Consider the following 24,070-nt stretch of genomic DNA (forward strand, 5'->3'; position numbering starts at 1 on the left):
AAAAGTTGTCTCAGAGATTTAACCTGTCAGTTTCCACTGTGAGGAACATAGTAAGGAAATGGAAGAGCACAGGGACAGTTCTTGTTAAGCCCAGAAGTGGCAGGCCAAGAAAAATATCAGAAAGGCAGAGAAGAAGAATGGTGAGAACAGTCAAGGACAATCCACAGACCACCTCCAAAGAGCTGCAGCATCATCTTGCTGCAGATGGTGTCACTGTGCATCGCTCAACAATACAGCGCACTTTACACAAGGAGAAGCTGTATGGGAGAGTGATGCGAAAGAAGCCATTTCTGCAAGCACGCCACAAACAGAGTCACCTGAGGCGTGCTTTTGCTTGAAGTGTGCTTTTGCTTTTGCATACCTCAGGTGACTCTGTTTGTGGCGTGTTTGCAGAAATGGCTTCTTTCGCATCACTCTCCCATACAGCTTCTCCTTGTGCAAAGTGCGCTGTATTGTTGTTCTGTTAGTACAATAAACCTCATTTCAATCCTGAAATATTACTGTGTCCATCAGTTATTAGATATATAAAACTGAAATGACTGTTGCAAACACCCAAATATTTACAACTAAAAATGATTAAGATTAATAGGGGTGCCCAAACTTTTTCATATGACTGTATGTATATAGAAACTTACAATGGATCGCAGTGTTGAGAAGAAGATGCTGAGTCCCTTTTGTGTCTGTGGAACTGAAGGTTTAAGGTCATTGTGGAAGATCTCAGGAAACGCCGTTACAGAATTATGAAAAGAGGACAAGGTGAAATGCACCGGATCATCTTCACTGATCCCGAGATTGCTCAGAGTCTTACTGTAATTACTGTTATTCACATCCCTGTAGGAACAATAATAACAGTTTAAAACTTAGAGTAGCGTGGCTTTCTCTTACCCTTTGTTTACACCAGCAGCTGACTCAGTCACAAAAAATCAAAAAGGCTTAGAAAATATTTAATTTCCGACCCCTGCTGTAAAATAAACAGCCCTGGAATAAAAAAAATAAGAAGCACTTGAAATTGATAAGTTTCTTTGATTTTACCAATTTCTAGAGGACCCTTTAGGGTATGGAGGCACAGGGGGAGTTGTCCCCCCTGCCCCTCCACCGCCCCCCCACCCCAACCCCCCCCTCCCCTCCGAGTCAGCCAGTGGTTTATACATGAAAAATCTACTTTAATGTAGAATAATAACATCTATAATGTACTGTTTCATAATTACTTATATAAAATCTAATTACTTCAGGTATAACACATGCGCCGGTATTCCACTTTCCGCTGAAAGTCTTGTTCTCAGGACAGTCAGGGTATTTTGCTCCAGGTCCACATTGATGTCATAGTTTCCCTAATTAAAGCAAGAAAGTGTTGTAAGAAAGTGTGACTCGAAAAAAGAAATAGGGCATATTCAAACAGCACACTTTAAAATTATTGAAGGAGCACCAGTATTAATGATGAAATGCATTTTTAGGATTTAAACCAATACTTATGATTTATACACAAACTGTAAATACTCTGCAACACCTTGAGCATAATGTGGCAGCGGATGGTGTTGGGTCCTTCGTTGCTGACGTCCTTTTGGGTCTGGCAGTGAGGAGACTCTCTCAGATTTTCCTTTGGTGTGAATATAGCGTACAGTTTGCTTCCACTCTCAATGTGCCTATTCTTCAGTGACCCTGAAAGGAATTTTAAATACACGATATATACATGATGAGGGTGAGGAACACCTGGGACCGGTAATGAGGGGGCAGGGTTACAAACAAGACAGTGGGAAAACAGACAACAGGGCAGGGCTAAGGCAGAGACAAGACAATAACACAGGGTCATGTGCTCGAAGAAGGGAAGGGAAAAGAAAACAGACTGAAAGGCAGTACAGGAAAATGCTGAACAATAAAGGAAACATACAAGACATACAAAGAGTAAAGTTGTTTTACCTGAGCAAAAAAACAAATTAAAACCAACAAGCACAGCTTTTACAGCTGGGTTTCTAGCCACAGGTAGAAAAGGACAGGGTGGTTGCAGAGAAGATTCAGCAGCGGAACAACACAACCAGGGCTAAACTGGAACTTGTCTCATTTTATTTTATTAAACGACAAAAAACTATTCACACATGCACACCACAACGCGCCACGAGGTGAGACGCAATAGACACAAACAAACAGATGAGCAAAAGGGCGGACACAAGGGATGAACACAGGGCACGAACAAAGGAACGTAAATAAATACAGTGACAGACAAGAGGGAACCAAAACAGGACGAGATCATGACTGCGGGAACCACTAAGCCGCCAGGATTCATAGACGCGGGAACCGCTGAGCCACCGGAATTCATAGACGTGGGAACCACTGAGCCTCCGGGATTCATAGACGTGGGAACTGCCGAGCCGCCAGGATTCATAGACACGGGAACTCCTGAGCCAGCGGGATTCAGAGACGCAAGAATCCCTGAGCCACTGGGATTCATAGACGTGGGAGCCCATGAACCACCGGGATTCAACCGCTGAGTGACTGGGGTTCATAGACGCGGGAGCCCCTGAGCCACCGGGATTCATAGACGCGGGAACCGCCTAGCCGCCAGAATTCATAGATGCAGGAGAACCTGAGCCACTGGGATTCAGAGACGTGGGAAGCCCTGAGCCACTGGGATTCATAGAAATGAGAGCCCCTGAGCCACTGGGATTCCTAGACGCAGGAGCCCCTGAGCGGGAACCGCTGAACCGCCGGGATTCATAGATGCGGAAACCGCTGAGCTGACAGGATTCAGAGACGTGGGAACCGCTGAGCCACCAGGATTCAGAGACGCGGGAACTGCTGAGCCATTGGGATTCATAGATGCGGGAACCACTAAGCCGGCAGGATTCATAGACGCGGGAACCGCTGAGCCACCGGAATTCATAGACGTGGGAACCACTGAGCCTCCGGGATTCATAGACGTGGGAACTGCCGAGCCGCCAGGATTCATAGACGCGGGAACCGCTGAGCCACCAGGATTCAGAGACGCGGGAGCCCCTGAACCACCAGGATTCATAGACGCGGGCACCATTGAGCCGGCAGGATTCATAGACGCGGGAACTGCTGAGCCGCCGGGGTTCATAGATGTGGGAGCCCCTAAACCACCGGGATTCAGAGATGCGGGAACCGCCGAGCCACCGGGAATCATAGACGCGGGAACCGCTGAGCCACCGGGATTCATAGATGTGGGAGGATCCGCTGACGCAGTAATCTTGATCACTGGGAATCGAGTACTTGGAGCCACGGCCGCCAGCACAGGGCTGGAGGGTGTAGCTGGAGATGGAATGGGCGGTTGGTGGAGGTCTCTGGAGAGACGCACCCACCAGCACGTCGGAGGAAAAAGGAATCCACTGGATCACCAACCTGGAACTGACCCAGGGATTACTCACTGCATCAATGGTTTAGTCTGTGGTTCTGTCAGGGATTGTGCAGCAAAAGAATTACATTACATTACATTTGTCAGACGCTTTTGTCCAAAGCGACTTACAATAGTCAAGTACAAAAGTAATAGAAGTTAAGTCAGGAGTTTATTAAAGATAGTGAGAGATTCTCCTGATCTGGTAGTAGAAGGTAGTTAGTTAGAGGTGTTAGGAGAGTAAGTGCTCTTTTGAAGAGCTCAGTTCCACTTCCTGTCGGCGGCGCGAGCAGTCGCAGCGGCCACTCCGGAAGCAAAACACGGTGCTTTTGTTTGTTTTTCTGTGTAAATAATCCGATCTGAACTCGCAATCATGCAAAAGTTCGCTATGGGAACAACTTACGACCGACAGACCCTGCTAGACCTGCAAAATCAACAAAAATCTGTACTTACAGACGGTCTACGAGCGGAGCTACGCGCGCTAGGCCTGCTAAGATCCGCGGCGTTAAGAGAGTGCGGAAAGTGCGGTAAGAGAGCCGGAGTCCGCGCTAAGCTAATGGCTAACTCCAGCCGGCCAGCGGTTCCATCTCTCCAACATTTGCTCCCTGCCGAACAAGATTGACTATCTCCGGCTCCAGCGGACATCCCAGCGCGAGTTCAGAGACTGCTGTGTGTTCATTTTCACGGAGACGTGGTTAACGAACTCCATCCCGGACTCCGCGATTGAGGTGAGCGGCATGCTATGCTACCGCGCGGACCGCGACGCCGGCCTCTTGGGCAAAGTACGTGGAGGTGGGGTGTGTGTTTACATCAACACAGCATGGTGTAACAACGCTGCGCTGATCTCCAGCTACTGCTCGCCGCTGGTGGAGTTTGCTGTAGTCAGAGCCAGGCCATTCTACCTGCCCAGAGAGCTTAGCAGCGTCTACATAATAGCAGTGTATGTAGCACCCAGTGCTAATGCTAATGCTAACGGTGCTAATGCTAACGCTCTGCAAGAACTGTACACTGTTATCTCCAAACTCCAGAACTCACACCCCGAAGGACTGTTTATTGTTGCTGGTGATTTCAATCACAGTAATCTGAAGGCTCTGCTGCCCAGCTTTCACCAACATGTGGATTTTCCAACCCGTGGAGCTAACCTGCTCGATTGTGTGTATACTAACATTCCCGGTTCGTACAGAGCAGAGCCCCGCCCCCACTACGGCTACTCTGATCATATCACTGTCATGCTCATCCCAGCATACAGACAGCTCATCAGACGTGCCAAATCAGAGAAGAAGCAAGTTACAACCTGGCCTCCAGGAGCCATCTCTGCTCTTCAGGACTGTTTTGAGCACACTGACTGGGACATGTTCAGAGAAGCTGCTACTTCTGATGACTCCATCAACCTGGAGGAGTACACAGACTCAGTGACTGGCTACATCAGCAAGTGCATTGAGGATGTTACTGTCTCCAAAACCATCACAACCCGCCCCAACCAGAAGCCGTGGATGACTGCAGAGGTGCGTGTGCTGCTGAGATCCCGAGACAAGGCCTTTAAGTCAGGGGACAGGGCTGGCCTCCGAACAGCTAGAGCCAAGCTCTCCCGGGGGATCAGAGAGGCAAAGCGCACCTACGCAAAGAAAATCCACGCCGAGATCTACACCACACGCTGCATCCGCAAAGCCACCAGCATTGTGGACGACCCCACCCATCCCTCACACGGACTCTTCGCTCTGATGCCGTCCGGCAGAAGATACAGGAGCATCCGAGCCTCCACTACTAGACTCTGCAACAGCTTCATCCACCAGGCAGTCAGACTTCTCAACGCACAGAGACAGAACTGAACCCCACCCCACCCACCACTCACCCAACACACTCACACAAAACTAAACTGTACACCCCCCCCCCTTTACACTCACAAGAACTGAACTTCACCCAACACACACCCAGTCAGCACACAGAGGCTGACATGACTTTATTTCCTGCACTCTTAAAAACTATAAACTCTACCTCAGTAACTGCTGTGATTATATATGTTCTATATGTTACAGTATGTCACACATCTCTGCACCTTATCCCCACTATACACTTATTATACCGTATCGGTACTGCACTGTCCTGTCTTTAAATTGTCTCGTCCTTTGTATTTATTGTATTTATTGTTATTTAGTGTTATAATTTTTTATTTTATGTTGCACTGTCGTCACTCCTGCACTTTATGTTGTCTATTGCTTGTTGTTCTATGTTGCACCATGGTTCCGGAGGAACGTAATTTCATCACACTTTGTACCTGTACTCAGATGTAATGACAATAAAAGCCTCTTGACTTGACTCTTGACTCTTCAGGAGTTTATTAAAGATAGTGAGAGATTCTCCTGATCTGGTAGTAGAAGGTAGTTAGTTAGAGGTGTTAGGAGAGTAAGTGCTCTTTGAAGAGCTCTGTCTTCAGGAGTTTATTAAAGATAGTGAGAGATTCTCCTGATCTGGTAGTAGAAGGTAGTTAGTTAGAGGTGTTAGGAGAGTAGGTGCTCTTTGAAGAGCTCTGTCTTCAGGAGTTTATTAAAGATAGTGAGAGATTCTCCTGATCTGGTAGTGGAAGGTAGTTAGTTAGAGGTGTTAGGAGAGTAAGTGCTCTTTGAAGAGCTCTGTCTTCAGGAGTTTATTAAAGATAGTGAGAGATTCTCCTGATCTGGTAGAAGGTAGTTAGTTAGAGGTGTTAGGAGAGTAAGAGCTCTTTGAAGAGCTCTGTCTTCAGGAGTTTATTAAAGATAGTGAGAGATTCTCCTGATCTGGTAGTGGAAGGTAGTTAGTTAGAGGTGTTAGGAGAGTAAGTGCTCTTTGAAGAGCTCTGTCTTCAGGAGTTTATTAAAGATAGTGAGAGATTCTCCTGATCTGGTAGTGGAAGGTAGTTAGTTAGAGGTGTTAGGAGAGTAAGTGCTCTTTGAAGAGCTCTGTCTTCAGGAGTTTATTAAAGATAGTGAGAGATTCTCCTGATCTGGTAGTGGAAGGTAGTTTGTTCCTCCATTGGGGAACTCTGTATGAGAACAGTCTGGATTGTTCTTTGTGTGAATGTTTGTTTGGTAAAGCGAGGCGACGTTCATTGGAGGAGCGCAGCGGCCGGGAGGTAGCGTAAGGCTTCAGGAGTGAGTGCAGGTAGGAAGGAGCCTGTTGTGTCATCACCTTGTAGGCAATTGTAAGAGTTTTGAATTTGATGCAAGTTTTTGAATTTGATGACGACTGCTTGTACCAGGAGTTGGGTGGCCTGTTGCATCAGAAACGGTCTAATTTTTCTGATGTTATAAAGCACAAAGCGGCAGGATCGAGCAACTGAGGCCACATGGTGCGTGAAGGAGAGCTGGTCATCAACCAGAACACCCAGGTTCCTAGCAACCTTTGTCTGCGAGAGAGAGAGAGAGAGTCGATGCTTATAGAGAAGTTGTGTTGAAAAGATGGTTTTGCTGGTATGACCAGAAGTTCAGTCTTTGAGAGATTTAATTGAAGGTGATGCTCCTTCATCCAAGAGGATATGTCTGAGAGACACTGCGAAATCCGTGCAGAGATTGAGTGATCTTCAGGTGAGAATGACAGGTATAGCTGGGTGTCATCAGCAAAGCAATGGTAGGAAAAGCCATGTGAGCGGATAACCTGACCAAGAGAGGTGGTGTATATGGAGAAGAGAAGGGGTCCCAGTACCGAACCCTGAGGAACCCCAGTGGATAGGGAGTGGGTTGAGGACAGCTGTCCTTGCCACGACACCTTGAACGAGCGCCCAGTGAGGTATGATCTGAACCATGACAGCACATTGTCTGAGATCCCCATGTTTGAGAGTATAGTTAGAAGGAAGTCGTGGTTGACTGTGTCGAAGGCGGCTGAGAGGTCCAGCAGAATGAGCACTGAGAAGGAGAAGACGCGGAGACGGATGCAAATGCAAAATTATTTAGTAAAAACAATACAGAAAAACAAACAAGGAATAAACAACAATAAACATAAACTGAAGCAATATGAGACAAAGGAAACACAGAGAACAAGGAAGAGTATAAATAAAGAAAACACAAAACCTGACTGACACCAACGCATACAACCACAGACAAATAACAGAGGAACAAGGAGGACTATTTACACACACAAACAAGGTGAAGAATTGGGAAAAACCCTGAGACCAAACAAGGGGTGGAGACAAGGGATAAACAAAGGGCATGAGCAGAGGAAGGCAAATAAACACAGGGACAGACTAGAGGGAACCAAAAACAGGACGAGAACATGACATTGTGTTGCTGCTCATATGAGACCTGTTTTTCTCAAGCTGCATTGTGACAAATTTATAAATAAAATTGAATTGAACACCATTGTGAGTGTTACATGATTGTTAAATACTCTTAGTTTGTATTTATCTCAGGATAATGATTACTTAATGATAACTCACAGGTGTTGAAGAAAGGGTCGTCTGTCAGCGGCATTCCTTCACCAGTGAATAAACACACGCCCATGCCACGCCCATCTCTCTCCTCGTGACAAATCCTCAGCATCAGATCCTCCACAGTGTTCTGCTCCGAGTCCATTCCTGTTCATCAACAACACACTTTTAATTCAGTTATACTGATATATTTTAACGTAATGCAGCAGAAGTATTTTGATAGTCATGAGTTTAGAGGAATGTTTATATTTACCAGTCAGTTCTTTGTATGCCTGAGAGCGTGGGGTTGTGTAGAAAACTTTAAACGCCTGCTGATTTCTTTTCTCTTTACTCGCGATGCCCAGTCTTCTGATGAATTCTTTGAGTTTAGAAAACTGTTTTTTATCCACCTGACTGAGGCCTTAAAGAGGAAAACAAAAAAGATATTTATTCCCCTAAATTTGTACTAGTTCCTTTTCTTGACAATGAAAAAGCTAAGAGGGAACAACAAACTTCAAAACAGAGTTTACAATACCAAAGGTTTGGACACACCTCTTTTCTTAATTTTTTTTTCTTTACTTTTATAATGTATATATTGTAGATGTATACTGAGAGGATTAGAACAGCTTTCTCCTATAAAGCACTTCAACTCTGGAATAATCTCCCCGAATATGTTCAGGACTCAGACACAATCTCAATCTTTAAGTCTAGACTGAAAACTTACTTGTTTAGGTTAGCACATGTAATAGTGCATGTGATAGTACTAGTACATGTAATAGAACAGGTAATAGTGCATGCGGTGTTACATGTAATAGCACATGTCATAGAACATGTGACAGTGCATGCAATAGAACACATGATTGTACACGTGATTGTTCATGCGACAGTGCATGATACAGTACATATGACTGTATCTGTGATAGTGGATGTAGTAGTGCCTGTAATAGATAATGTAATAGAAATAGAACATGTGAAATTATATGTGATAGTACACATGACAATGCATGTGATAGTATGGGTGATAGTGCATGTGATAGTACGGGTGATCGTGCATGTGATAGCACGGGTGATAGTGTGGGTGATAGTGCATGTGATAATACGGGTGATAATGCATGTAATAGCACGGGTGATAATGCACGTGACAGTGCGGGTGATAGTGCATGTGATAGAGCGTTTGATGATGCATGTGACAGTACGGGTGATAATGCATGTGATAGTACGGGTGATAATGCATGTGATAGTACGGGTGATAATGCATGTGATAGTACGGGTGATAGTGCATGTGACAGTGCAGGTGATAATGCATGTGATAGTACGGGTGATGATGCATGTGACAGTGCGGGTGATAATGCATGTGACAGTACAGGTGATAATGCATGTGATAGTACGGGTGATAGTGCATGTGATAGTACGGGTGATAATGCATGTGATAGTACGGGTGATAGTGCATGTGACAGTGCAGGTGATAATGCATGTGATAGTACGGGTGATAGTGCGGGTGATAATGCATGTGACAGTGCGGGTAGTGCATGTGACAGCGCCGGTGATAATGCATGTGACAGCGCCGGTGATAATGCATGCAATAGTACGGGTGATAGTGCATGTGACAGTGCAGGTGATAATGCATGTGATAGTACGGGTGATAGTGCATGTGATAATGCATAAGATAGTACGGGTGATAGTGCATGTGACAGTGCGGGTAGTGCATGTGACAGCGCCGGTGATAATGCATGTCATAGTGCGGGTGATAATGCATGCGATAGTACGGGTGATAGTGCATGTGATAATGCATGTGATTGTGCATGTTATAAACAGTGTTAGTGCTCTACATTCTAATCCCAATATAAATCCAGCTGATGTAGTTCAGTATGAAGGGAAAGCAGCAGTGAGAGCTCAGCACCTCTGGAACTGATCCAGGATCTTCTTCATGAAGCTAACTGAGAAAACACTAATGCATCAGGGCTAAAGGACCTAAAATTGAAAACGTTCTTCTTTTTTAACATTTTACTGGTTACAACATAATTGCATGTTTCTGTTTAGAAACACACCTTTAGAGAAAAATGTGTCCAAATCACTATTTTTCTGAAGTGTGTAAATCCTGATTACTTCATATTTAATAAGAGCTTTATATCAGAATTATACACAGAGCACACTAAATGCATCATTTCTCTGGTATATTTAATAATCATACCCATTTCTTCCATGTTCTCCTCAGTGATGTTGTCCAAGAAGCCTTGTTCATTTTTCACTCCCTTTTCCAGGATTTTACTGTAGTATTTTTCCAGTTTGTGGTCTTTCAGTAAGTAATATATTTTCTGATCTGCCATCTCTGATCTCACAGTTACAGTCCAGTCTCTCCTAGATCACAACTGTATACAAAAACACAATTAATATACACAAAAACACACATTTAATATACACAAAAATACACCTAATATACACAAAAACACACTTAGTATACACAAAGACACACTTAATATATACAAAAATACACTTAATATACATGAAAACACACTTAATATACACAAAAACACACATTTAATATACACAAAAATACACCTAATATACACAAAAACACACTTAATATATACAAAAATACAATTAATATACACAAAAACACACTTAATATACACAAAAACACACTTAATATATACAAAAATACACCTAATATACACAAAAACACACTTAATATACACAAAGACACACTTAATATATACAAAAATACACTCAATATACATGAAAACACACTTAATATACACAAAAACACACATTTAATATACACAAAAATACACCTAATATACACAAAAACACACTTAATATATACAAAAATACATTTAATATACACAAAAACACACTTAATATACACAAAAACACACTTAATATATACAAAAATACACTTAATATACATGAAAACACACTTAATATACACAAAGACACACTTAATATATACAAAAATACACTTAATATACATGAAAACACTTAATATACACAAAAACACACATTTAATATACACAAAAATACACCTAATATACACAAAAACACACGTAATATATACAAAAATACAATTAATATACACAAAAACACACTTAATATACACAAAAACACACATTTAATATACACAAAAATACACCTAATATACACAAAAACACACTTAATATATACAAAGATACACTTACTATATACAAAAATACACTTAATATACATGAAAACACACTTAATATACACAAAAACACACTTAATATACACAAAAATACACCTAATATACACAAAAACACACTTAATATATACAAAAATACAATTATTATACACAAAAACACACTTAATATACACAAAAATACACATTTAATATACACAAAAATACAATTAATATAATCAAAAACACACATTTAATATACACAAAAATACACCTAATATATGCAAAAACGCACTTAATATATACAAAAACACACTTAGTATACACAAAAACACACCTAATATACACAAAACACACCTAATATACACAAAAATACATCTAATATACACAAAAACACACTTAATATATACAAAAATACAATTATTATACACAAAAACACACTTAATATACACAAAAATACACATTTAATATACACAAAAATACAATTAATATAATCAAAAACACACATTTAATATACACAAAAATACACCTAATATATGCAAAAACACACTTAATATATACAAAAACACACTTAGTATACACAAAAACACACCTAATATACACAAAATACACCTAATATACACAAAAATACATCTAATATACACATAAATACATCTAATATGTGCAAAAAAACATCTAATATATACAAAAATACACTTAATATACATGAAAACACACTTAACATACACAAAAACACAACTAATATACACAAAAATACATCTAATATACACAAAAACACACATTTAATATATTCAAAAATACATCTAATATACACAAAAAAACATCTAATATACACAAAACACACCTAATATACACAAAAACTGTCATGTCTGTTGCTGAAAACACGTCTGTTTCTCCCACATCCAGCTCTATCTGCGATTCTCACAGTAACAACTACAATACCCAGAACGCACCACTCCATGACACAACACACACTCCCGATCACATGACGCCACCAGGAAGCCCCGAGTACTGATTACTCAGAGTATTTAAGGACCATGCTCACGCTCACACCTCGCCGAGTATCTGTTTGGTAAATCCTACAATACAAAGCGTTTCTCTTGCCCTTGCTATTCTCCGTGTATGATCTTGTTTTGTTTTCTACCGACTTTGATTTTTGCCTGTTCCCTTGTGTTGGATTACCGTGTATGACCTGGACTGTTTATTGTACTTTGGATTTTTGCCTACCCTGTGATACTGCCTATCCGTGTATGAACTCTGGACTGTCCTCCGGTTATGGTATGGTTTCTCTACACTGTGCATTTTTGGTACTGACCCTGTTTCTGTTGACTACCCCTGTCTACTCTATAACTTTAATAAAAGTTATTTTATTGTATCTGCACCAGTCTCATTCCTGTCTGGCCCTGACAAGATACTCGGCCGTGATGACAGAGACTGCGGATACAGAGTCTATTAAGTCTGGTTTGGCTAACCAGGGTCGGCTTTTAGGTCAGCACCAGCAAACGCTCGCTGTTGTGACTCAAGCTGTTGATGAGCTAGCACGCCACCAGGTTAACCAACAGCAGCAGCTAGCCGAGATTATGAGTCATCTCCGGGGTTTGTCCACCCAGAACCCTAGCCCAGTGGTTTGTCCTGTAGCCAGCCCTAACAAAACCACTACTCCCTTTTTCGCTGTGTGTAAACCCGAAGTCTATGACGGTAACACTGAGAAGTGTAATGGATTTCTGCTCCAGTGCTCCGTGTTTTTCAGCAACTCACCTCCTGCTTCTGATAAAGCTAAAATCGGGTTTATAGTTTCTCGACTGTCTGGCAAGGCTTTGGACTGGGCTACAGCTATTTGGGAGAACATTTCTGAATCCAGCTACAACGCTTTTTTGTCTATTTTTCGCAGCGTTTTTGATCATACACGCTATGGGCAATCTAGTGGAGAGCTTCTGATTACCTTGAAGCAAGGTAAACTATCTGTGGCAGCCTTTGCTCTGGAGTTCCGTACGTTAGCTCCTAGCAGCGGTTGGAACGACCCTGCTCTCATCTCCATGTTTCGACACGGACTTAACCCCGAGATTCAAAGAGAACTTGCATGCAAAGACGACTCACTCACCCTGGATCAGCTGATCGCTCTGTCTATCCGTCTGGATCAGCTCCTTTCCCGTAAGCCCAAAGCTGTTAGCCACACTCCTGTGGTTCGCCCTGCACTACTCCAGTCCGGGAATCCAGTTCCGGAATCTGTGCCTGCACCCATCCCTGAGCCTATGGACATCACACGATCCAGACTATCCGTCACTGAGAGGCAGCGTCGCATTCGCCTTCACCTGTGCCTCTATTGTGGTGGTCCAGGTCATCTGAGGGCTAACTGTGAACTCCGGCCCAATTCTGCTCAAGCGTCTGCTCTGGGACAGCGCGTGGAGAGTACTCCACGCGCTAACGTGGTATGTACCCCTGTTTCTGAACTTAAAGAAAAATGTTTCGTGTTGCCTGTTATTATTACCACTCCAACGGATGTGTTTTGTGTCTCAGCGCTTGTAGATTCTGGGTCGGAGGGGAACTTTATCAGCCTGGACCTGGTGGAGGAGTCGATCTCAATCCATGCCATCGATGGAAAGACTGTACGCTCCAAACCTGTGACCCTGCAGACTCTTCCTCTCACCCTTCAAGCCAGCGCTCTACATGTGGAACAGCTCTCTCTCTATGTGCTCCCACGCACAGAACATCCACTGGTTTTGGGAGCACCATGGCTAAAGACACACGACCCCGTCATTTCATGGAGCCTGGGAGACATCACTGCCTGGTCTCCTTTCTGTCGTGAGAACTGTTTATCTTTAAATTCACTCTCTCTGCAATCTACCTCTGTTGAAAGCCCTAATTCTGTAGATACCCCTGCTATTCCCTCCGAGTACTATGATTTTTCTGATGTTTTTAGTAAAGCTAAAGCTACCCAGTTACCTCCGCATCGCCCCTATGATTGCTCTATTGATTTAATAGAAGGTTCTGTTCTGCCCAAAGCTCGTGTTTACCCACTCTCTCGTGATGAGGAGAAGGCTATGGAGGAGTATGTTAGTGAAGCTCTTGCGCAGGGTTTCATTCGCCCATCCAAATCCCCTGTTGGCTCCGGTTTCTTCTTCGTGAAGAAGAAGGATGGGGGTTTGAGACCCTGCATAGATTACAGAGGCTTAAACGACATTACCAAGAAGTTTGCTTACCCGCTCCCGTTAATCCCAGCAGCTCTAGAACAGTTACGTAATGCCGTGTACTTCACCAAACTCGATCTCCGTAGTGCTTATAACCTCATTCGCATCAGGGAAGGTGACGAATGGAAAACAGCGTTTTCCACCACCAACGGCCACTATGAATACCTGGTCATGAGCTACGGTCTCGCTAACGCCCCAGCCATATTCCAGTCGTTTATGAATGACATATTTCGCGATCTAATTAATCACTCTGTTTTTCTTTTTATAGACGACATCCTTATCTATTCCCCAGATCTCCCCACACACATACAGCATGTCCGCCAAGTTCTCCAACGCCTGAGAGAACATAGCCTATTTGCCAAAGCCGAGAAATGTGAGTTCCACACTCAAAGGGTCACATTTCTCGGCTACGTTATCAGTTCCTCCGGTGTCCTTATGGATGATGAGAAAGTAACTGCCGTTACTAATTGGCCTGTGCCCCAGACCATTAAAGAACTCCAGCGATTCCTTGGCTTCGCTAATTTTTATAGGCGGTTCATCCGTAACTTTAGCTCCATTGCTGCGCCCCTTACTGCCCTCACTAAGGGGGCTGCTAAAATCCTGAAGTGGTCAACCGAAGCGGATCGCGCTTTCTGTGAGCTGAAAGCTGCGTTTACTTCAGCCCCTGTACTTAGGTACCCTAATCCCGAGTTTCCCTTCGTAGTGGAAGTGGACGCTTCCGAATCGGGTGTTGGCGCGGTTCTCTCTCAGCGTAGTGGGTCGCCACCCAAATTGTTTCCTGTAGCCTTCTTCTCACGCAAGCTTTCCCCTGCGGAGCGTAACTATGGGATAGGGGATAGGGAACTTCTTGCTGTGAAATTAGCTCTAGAAGAATGGCGTCACTGGCTGGAGGGGTCCGTTCATCCGTTTACTGTGTAAACGCTAATCAACCCAATTCTGAGGATTGTCCTCAGGGTAAAACGTTCGTACCTGTCCAGTTTCGAGACAGGCTCATCACCTGGGCTCATTCCGCTTTAACCTCCGGTCATCCTGGTGTCACACGCACGTTACAGTTACTCTCTGCCCGTTACTGGTGGGCTTCTATGCGTGCTGATGTTCACTCGTTCGTTACCTCCTGCTCTGTCTGTGCGCAATGTAAAATGCCTAAAACCCTTCCAGCCGGTAAGCTACTTCCTCTCCCTGTACCTGAGGGACCTTGGTCGCATATTGCTGTTGATTTTGTTACTGATCTGCCTGTATCTGAGGGTTATACTACAGTTCTCACTGTTGTTGATCGTTTCTCTAGAGGGGTTAAATTTATTCCATTCCCAGCTCTGCCTACTGCCTTCCAAACTGCTCAGGCTATTTATATGCATGTATTTAGACACTTTGGTATCCCCGAAGATATTCTGTCTGACCGTGGTCCTCAATTTACCTCTCGTGTGTGGAAGGCATTTTTTGAACATCTAGGTGTACATGTCAGTCTCACGTCTGGGTTCCACCCTACATGTAATGGTCAGTGTGAGAGGGTTAATCAGGAACTCGGGAAATTCCTCCGTACATACTGCTTCAAACATCCCACTGATTGGTCACAATACCTCATTTGGGCTGAAATAGCACAAAACTCACTAGTCAACACTACCTCTGGCCTCACCCCCTTTCAGTGTGTTCTGGGTTTTCAGCCTCCTCTAGCTCCTTGGACAGCGGTGTCCACTGATGTGCCGGCTGTGGATGAATGGATGAAGCGCAGTGAGCAGGTGTGGGAGGACACGCATCGTAAAGTCTCTGAGGTACTGCGTGTGTACAAGGAGCGTGCTGACAGGCACCGTGGTGACAGCCCAGACTACCAACCAGGAGATCGGGTGTGGCTTTCCACCCGGGACTTTAGGTTTGAGGGTAGTTGTAGGAAACTCCTGCCTAAGTTTATTGGTCCTCTTAAGATTTTGTCACGAATTAATGAAGTTACTTACAAGGTGGAGTTACCCCCTCAGTATTGTATTAATAATTCTTTTCATGTATCTCTCCTCAAGCCTATGGTCCCGGGTCCGCTCGCTGACGCTGCACCAGCTGATGTTCCACCCGCGGCTGTGGAGGGGGAGGGGTCGTCCACGTATGCTGTCCGGGAGGTGCTGGATTCACGCAGATGTGGGGGTGTACTCCAATACCTTATCGATTGGGAGGGGTATGGTCCGGAGGAGCGTTGTTGGGTGGCTGCCAAAGACGTGCTGGACCCTGCCTTGCTCGTGGAGTTTCATGCTCGTTTTCCTGGTAAGCCTGCTCCTAGGTCCCATGGACGTCCCAAGCGTCCTCCGACCTCCTCTGCTCCAACTCGTCGGGTTTCTCGCTCTGGTGAGCCCCGTCTGTCTGGCACCTCCGCTCCGACACCTGCACCTCCCGCCGGTACTCCCTGTCCGCCGGGTGGTCGTCGCCGGGGTCGGCCCCGTTCTGCCTCCGCTCCGGGCCCTCAGGGGGAGGGTACTGTCATGTCTGGTGCTGAAAACACGTCTGTTTCTCCCACATCCAGCTCTATCTGCGATTCTCACAGTAACAACTACAATACCCAGAACGCACCACTCCATGACACAACACACACTCCCGATCACATGACACGTCACATGACGCCACCAGGAAGCCCCGAGTACTGATTACTCAGAGTATTTAAGGACCATGCTCACGCTCACACCTCGCCGAGTATCTGTTTGGTAATCCTACAATACAAAGCGTTTCTCTTGCCCTTGCTATTCTCCGTGTATGATCTTGTTTTTGTTTTCCACCGACTTTGATTTTTGCCTGCTCCCTTGTGTTGGATTACCGTGTATGACCTGGACTGTTTATTGTACTTTGGATTTTTGCCTACCCTGTGATACTGCCTTTCCGTGTATGAACTCTGGACTGTCCTCCGGTTATGGTATGGTTTCTCTACACTGTGCATTTTTGGTTCTGACCCTGTTTCCGTTGACTACCCCTGTCTACTCTATAACTTTAATAAAAGTTATTTTATTGTATCTGCACCAGTCTCATTCCTGTCTGGCCCTGACAAAAACACATCTAATATACACAAAAATACATCTAATATACACAAAAAACATCTAATATACACAAAAACACACATTTAATATACACAAAAATACATCTAACATACACAAAAACACACTTAATATTCACAAAAACACATCTAATATACACAAAAATACATCTAATATACACAAAAAAACATCTAATATACACAAAAACACACTTAATATACACAAAAACACACATTTAATATACACAAAAACACAGCTAATATACACAAAAATACATCTAATATACACAAAAAAACATCTAATATACACAAAAACACACTTAATATACACAAAAACACACATTTAATATACACAAAAACACAGCTAATATACACAAAAATACATCTAATATACACAAAAAAATCTAATATACACAAAAACACACATTTAATATACACAAAAATACACTTAATATACATAAAAACACACTTAATATACACAAAAAAACATCTAATATACACAGAAAAACACACTTAATATACACAAAAACACACCTAATATACACAAAAATACATCTAATATACACAAAAACACACCTAATATACACAAAAATGCATCTAATATACACAAAAACACACTTAATATACACAAAAACACACTTAATATACACAAAAATACACTTAGTATACACAAAAACACACTTAATATACACAAAAATACACTTAATATACACAAAAAACATCTAATATACACAAAAACACACTTAATATACACAAAAACACATTTAATATACACAAAAATACACTTAGTATACACAAAAACACACTTAATATACACAAAAATACACTTAATATACACAAAAAACATCTAATATACACAAAAACACACTTAATATACACAAAAACACATTTAATATACACAAAAATACATCTAATATACACAAAACACACTTAATATACACAAAAATACATCTAATATACACAAAAACATATTATACAGAATTAGGCATAAAATAAAGAAAGAAAAATATTATTTAAAATTCCAGGACACTGTCATATTATTCTGATATTTCCCTGTATGTTAACCTTTTCTACATTAATTTATGGATGTGTGATGTAACCTGTTTCAAAAAGCAAATACTTTCATTATTGCTGAGTGGATGCCAAGTTTCTGTTTCCCAGAAATAGAGAGGGGGGGGGGGGGGTCGTGATTTGGTGTTCACAGCTAATATACACAAAAACACACTTAATATACACAAAAACACACTTAATATACACAAACATACACTTCATATACACAAAAACACACTTAATATACAGAAAAACACACTTAATATACAGAAAAACACACTTAATATACACAAAAACACACTTAATATACACAAACATACACTTCATATACACAAAAACACACTTAATATACACAAAAATACACTTAATATACACAAACATACACTTAATATACACAATAACACACTTAATATACACAAAAACACACTAAATATACACAAAAACACACTTAATATACAGAAAAACACACTTAATATACACAAAAACACACTTAATATACACAAAAAACATCTAATATACACAAAAACACACTTAATATACACAAAAACACACTTAATATACACAAAAACACACTTAATATACACAAAAAACATCTAATATACACAAAAACACACTTAATATACACAAAAACACACTTAATATACACAAAAATACACTTAATATACACAAAAACACACTTAATATACACAAACATACACTTAATATACACAAAAACACACTTAATATACACAAAAACACACTAAATATACACAAAAACACACTTAATATACAGAAAAACACACTTAATATACACAAAAACACACTTAATATACACAAAAATACACTTAATATACACAAAAACACACTTAATATACAGAAAAACACACTTAATATACACAAAAACACACTTAATATACACAAAAACACACTTAATATACACAAAAACACACTTCATATACACAAAAACACACTTAATATACACAAAAATACACTTCATATACACAAAAACACACTTAATATACAGAAAAACACACTTAATATACACAAAAACACACTTAATATATACAAAAATACAATTAATATACACAAAAACACACTTAATATACACAAAAACACACTTAATATACACAAACATACACTTAATATACACAATAACACACTTAATATACACAAAAACACACCTAATATACACAAAAACACACTTAATATATACAAAAATACAATTAATATACACAAAAACACACTTAATATACACAAAAACACACTTAATATACACAAACATACACTTAATATACACAATAACACACTTAATATACACAAAAACACACTTAATATATACAAAAATACAATTAATATACACAAAAACACACTTAATATACACAAAAACACACTTAATATACACAAACATACACTTAATATACACAATAACACACTTAATATACACAAAAACACACTTAATATACACAAAAACACACTTAATATACACAAACATACACTTAATATACACAATAACACACTTAATATACACAAAAACACACTTAATATACACAAACATACACTTAATATACACAATAACACACTTAATATACACAAAAACACACTTAATATACACAAAAACACACTTAATATACACAAAAATACATCTTATATACACAAAAACACACTTAATATACACAAAAATACATCTAATATACACAAAAACACACTTAATATACACAAAAATACATCTAATATACACAATAACACACTTAATATACACAAAAACACACTTAATATACACAAAAACACACTTAATATACACAAAAATACATCTAATATACACAAAAACACACATATTATACAGAATTAGGCATAAAAAAAGAAAGAAAAATATTATTTAAAATTCCAGGACACTGTCATATTATTCTGATATTTCCCTGTATGTTAACCTTTTCTACATTAATTTATGGATGTGTGATGTAACCTGTTTCAAAAAGCAAATACTTTCATTATTGCTGAGTGGATGCCAAGTTTCTGTTTCCCAGAAATAGAGAGGGGGGGGGGGGGGGGGTCGTGATTTGGTGTTCACAGCTAATATACACAAAAACACACTTAATATACACAAAAACACACTTAATATACACAAACATACACTTCATATACACAAAAACACACTTAATATACACAAAAATACAATTAATATACACAAAAACACACTTAATATACACAAAAACACACTTAATATACACAAACATACACTTAATATACACAATAACACACTTAATATACACAAAAACACACTTAATATACACAAAAACACACTTAATATACACAAACATACACTTAATATACAGAAAAACACACTTAATATACACAAAAACACACTTAATATATACAAAAATACAATTAATATACACAAAAACACACTTAATATACACAAAAACACACTTAATATACACAAACATACACTTAATATACACAATAACACACTTAATATACACAAAAACACACCTAATATACACAAAAACACACTTAATATACACAAAAACACACTTAATATACACAAAAATACATCTTATATACACAAAACACACTTAATATACACAAAAATACATCTAATATACACAAAAACACACTTAATATACACAAAAATACATCTAATATACACAAAAACACACATATTATACAGAATTAGGCATAAAAAAAGAAAGAAAAATATTATTTAAAATTCCAGGACACTGTCATATTATTCTGATATTTCCCTGTATGTTAACCTTTTCTACATTAATTTATGGATGTGTGATGTAACCTGTTTCAAAAAGCAAATACTTTCATTATTGCTGAGTGGATGCCAAGTTTCTGTTTCCCAGAAATAGAGAGGGGGGGGGGGGGGGTCGTGATTTGGTGTTCACAGCTAATATACACAAAAACACACTTAATATACACAAAAACACACTTAATATACACAAACATACACTTCATATACACAAAAACACACTTAATATACACAAAAACACACTTAATATACACAAACATACACTTAATATACACAATAACACACTTAATATACACAAAAATACACTTCATATACACAAAAACACACCTAATATACACAAACATACATCTAATATACACAAAAACACACTTAATATACACAAAAACACACTTAATATACACAAAAACACACCTAATATACACAAAAATACATCTAATATACACAAAACACACTTAATATACACAAAAACACACTTAATATACACAAAAACACACTTAATATACACAAAAACACACTTAATATACACAAAAATACATCTAATATACACAAAAACACACATATTATACAGAATTAGGCATAAAAAAAAGAAAGAAAAATATTATTTAAAATTCCAGGACACTGTCATATTATTCTGATATTTCCCTGTATGTTAACCTTTTCTACATTAATTTATGGATGTGTGATGTAACCTGTTTCAAAAAGCAAATACTTTCTGTAGGAAAGTCTTATTGATTATATTTCAGAGGTGTAGTTCATAGACGCCCACTAGATGGCGCCAAAGCCCCACAGTTAATTGTTATTTTCTAAGTGTTAGTTTGTGTTTTGTCCCTTGCGAGCTCCTGTAGTTCCCTCGTGCAGTCTACCGAGCTGGAAGCAGCTGCACTGTGTGTTTGGTGGCAAATACTCTTTAAATTCACCATTTGTGTGCGTCAATTTGACCAAAGTAAGTTTCTTGGTAAATATCTCTCTAATGAGTCATATTTGGTAATTAGTTCATATATTTACGCTATATTTTATCCATTTCTCTATATGCTAAATGCCAGTAGTGAACACGAGTAATTAGCCGAGTGAACTGTAGGAGCTGAATTCAGTGATATTGTATGTATGTTAATTCTATGTCGATATTTGTGGTGTTTAAATACTTAAGCACTTAGTTAAGCTATTAATGTGTGTTTATTGGTAGAGTAACTGCTTTGTGTGATTAGTTTGCACTAAATTTAATCAGTATGAGAGATGTGAGTCTCAGCTGCTGTTTATGTGTTAGGCAGACACATTATACACATTGTAATTTATTTTCTCTTCTCTGTTCACAGCCACACATATACCATACACTTACGCTCCACAGACACACACCTCTGATCACAACACTATCTTGTACCGAGCTGATGTCCCAGTGCTGTGTACTCAACACTAAATTGGCTATTAAAGATCTGTTGAATGAACATCTCTCTGAGCCCTGCTCTCTTACCGGAGCCTCCTGCTTCTAAGAACTACCAAGCCAGCACCCCCTGAGTACCATACTCTATTTCATGGTCCTTCGAGCCGGATCGGTAGAAACCTTAGAAGCAAGTATGGATAAAGACCACGAAGTCACAGAGGAACCTTCTGTGCATCCATGTATCCAGCGAGAGAGACGTCCTCCAGCCCACCTCAACGATTATGAGGTTGAGTACCATCCAAAACCAGTATCAGTGCCACCTCCGCTATCCAGCAAATCTCCATCACACAAGTCCTTGTCTGGATCCCAATGCAGCAGACAAAGGTCACAGGTCAGTGTGAATTCCATTTCTGGTCACTCTACAGCAGCAGCATTAACTGATGTACAAGCTGCAGAGCTGGAAGAACGTATTAAACGTTTGGAGTTGACTAAGTTAAAGCGTCAAGTAGAAGAACAGCACATAGCTGAGCAACAGTGTCAACTATTAGACGATCAAGCACATAAAGCCCTCGATCAGAGAGAAGAATTACTCAGAGAGCAGGAAAGAAAGAGCAGTCCAGCTAGAGCTGGAAGTCCAGCTAGAGCCCATCAAGTGGCTCAAATCTATGCTACGATGCAGCCTAATGAAACCTATGATCTCAATATGCAGTCACCATGGGCTCCACCCTTTGCATCTACACTGCTTCCTAGTGTGCCCCAGGGGTTCTCAGTTCCTAGCCAGCCTCCTTCTCATCCTGTACAGCCTCCTAGATGCTACAAGACCCCAGATCAAGTGAGCAATCCTCACAGAGACGTAGCCGGTTTAAACATGATCGGTCAAGCCCAGTCACACCCTGTGATGCAAAACAACCCGGATATAGGACCCAATCTGCATCATCCTGCTCCTCAACCATCTTATACCCAACCAAGGCTGAGCACATCCCATCTAAACCAAGGGTCAACATCAGCACCAAACACTAGCTTGATGGATTTGCTGATTGCAACTTCCTATGGAATACCCAAGCCATCTTTGCCCACCTTCAGTAGTGGAAAAGAATCAGATTTCGCCCTGCTAAAAATGGGGTTAGACAGTCTCATGGGTGCCCACGGCCACTTAACAGAGACATTCAAATATCAAGTTCTTCTAGATCACTTGAAATTGCCAAGTGCCTACAAACTTGCTCAGGCTTACATGTACGACCCTACTCCCTACACTACAGCTCTGCATGCTCTCCAGGAGAAATATGGGCAACCACGCCAGCTTGTCCAGAGCGAATTGGGAACTATCCTGAATGCCCCTCTCCTCAGAATTGGAGATACAGAAGGCTTTGATAACTTTGCGCTTGCCGTACATGCTCTAGTTGGCATGCTCCGTTCCCTGGAGGGAGACAATGGCTATGAGCTAAAGTGTGGCTCGCATGTGGATAGACTTCTAAGTAAGCTTCCTGCAAACTACCGTGATGGGTTTGTTGAATATTGCTTCAGTCATGGTATACTGCAGACTGGAACTGATAGAACTTACACACTTCCTGAGTTCTCTGCATGGCTACAGCTGAAATCAAAGGCCAAGCGTATCTCAAGCCGCGCTGCTGAACTGTTCCATGAGCCAGTTAAACCAATGAAGAAGGTACAAAGAAATCAGAGACTGGCATCCACCATCTACTATGGAGCAGAGCACAGTGTTGCGAGAGACTCCACACCATCATCCATCAACAAAGGAGCCTTCATGAAAGGTAAAGACAAGCCTAAACCATACTGCCCTTACTGCAACACCAGGGAGCACTACCTTAGTGTCTGTGCCAAGTTCAAGTCCCTAA

The 24,070-nt window shown here is 40.7% G+C and overlaps 1 protein-coding gene and 1 long non-coding RNA gene across 3 annotated transcripts; one reads left to right on the plus strand and one right to left on the minus strand.

The window, feature by feature from the left end:
* Positions 1-594: 594 nt before the first annotated feature.
* LOC107197390 (uncharacterized) lies at positions 595-10,902 on the minus strand. 2 transcript variants are annotated; one of them, XM_049472960.1, is made up of 7 exons: positions 10,858-10,902; positions 9,919-10,158; positions 8,002-8,148; positions 7,758-7,895; positions 1,508-1,659; positions 1,228-1,331; positions 595-831 (listed from the first exon to the last, which is right to left on the minus strand). In XM_049472960.1, the coding sequence occupies exons 2-7, from the start codon at positions 10,052-10,054 to the stop codon at positions 606-608; spliced, it is 903 nt and encodes a 300-aa protein (XP_049328917.1). In that variant the 5' UTR covers positions 10,055-10,158; positions 10,858-10,902; the 3' UTR covers positions 595-605. The 2 variants fall into 2 exon arrangements, with proteins under 2 accessions (XP_049328917.1, XP_049328916.1); XM_049472959.1 differs by lacking the exon at positions 10,858-10,902 and adding an exon at positions 10,392-10,462.
* Positions 10,903-21,635: 10,733 nt separating this feature from the next.
* On the plus strand, positions 21,636-22,278 carry LOC111194903 (uncharacterized). The gene is made up of 2 exons (XR_002651351.2): positions 21,636-21,779; positions 22,150-22,278. It is a non-coding gene; the product is annotated as an uncharacterized LOC111194903 (long non-coding RNA).
* The last annotated feature ends 1,792 nt before the right edge of the window (positions 22,279-24,070 follow it).

The sequence above is a fragment of the Astyanax mexicanus genome, unplaced genomic scaffold (assembly GCF_023375975.1).
Source record: "Astyanax mexicanus isolate ESR-SI-001 unplaced genomic scaffold, AstMex3_surface scaffold_31, whole genome shotgun sequence".
Lineage (NCBI taxonomy): Eukaryota > Metazoa > Chordata > Actinopteri > Characiformes > Acestrorhamphidae > Astyanax > Astyanax mexicanus.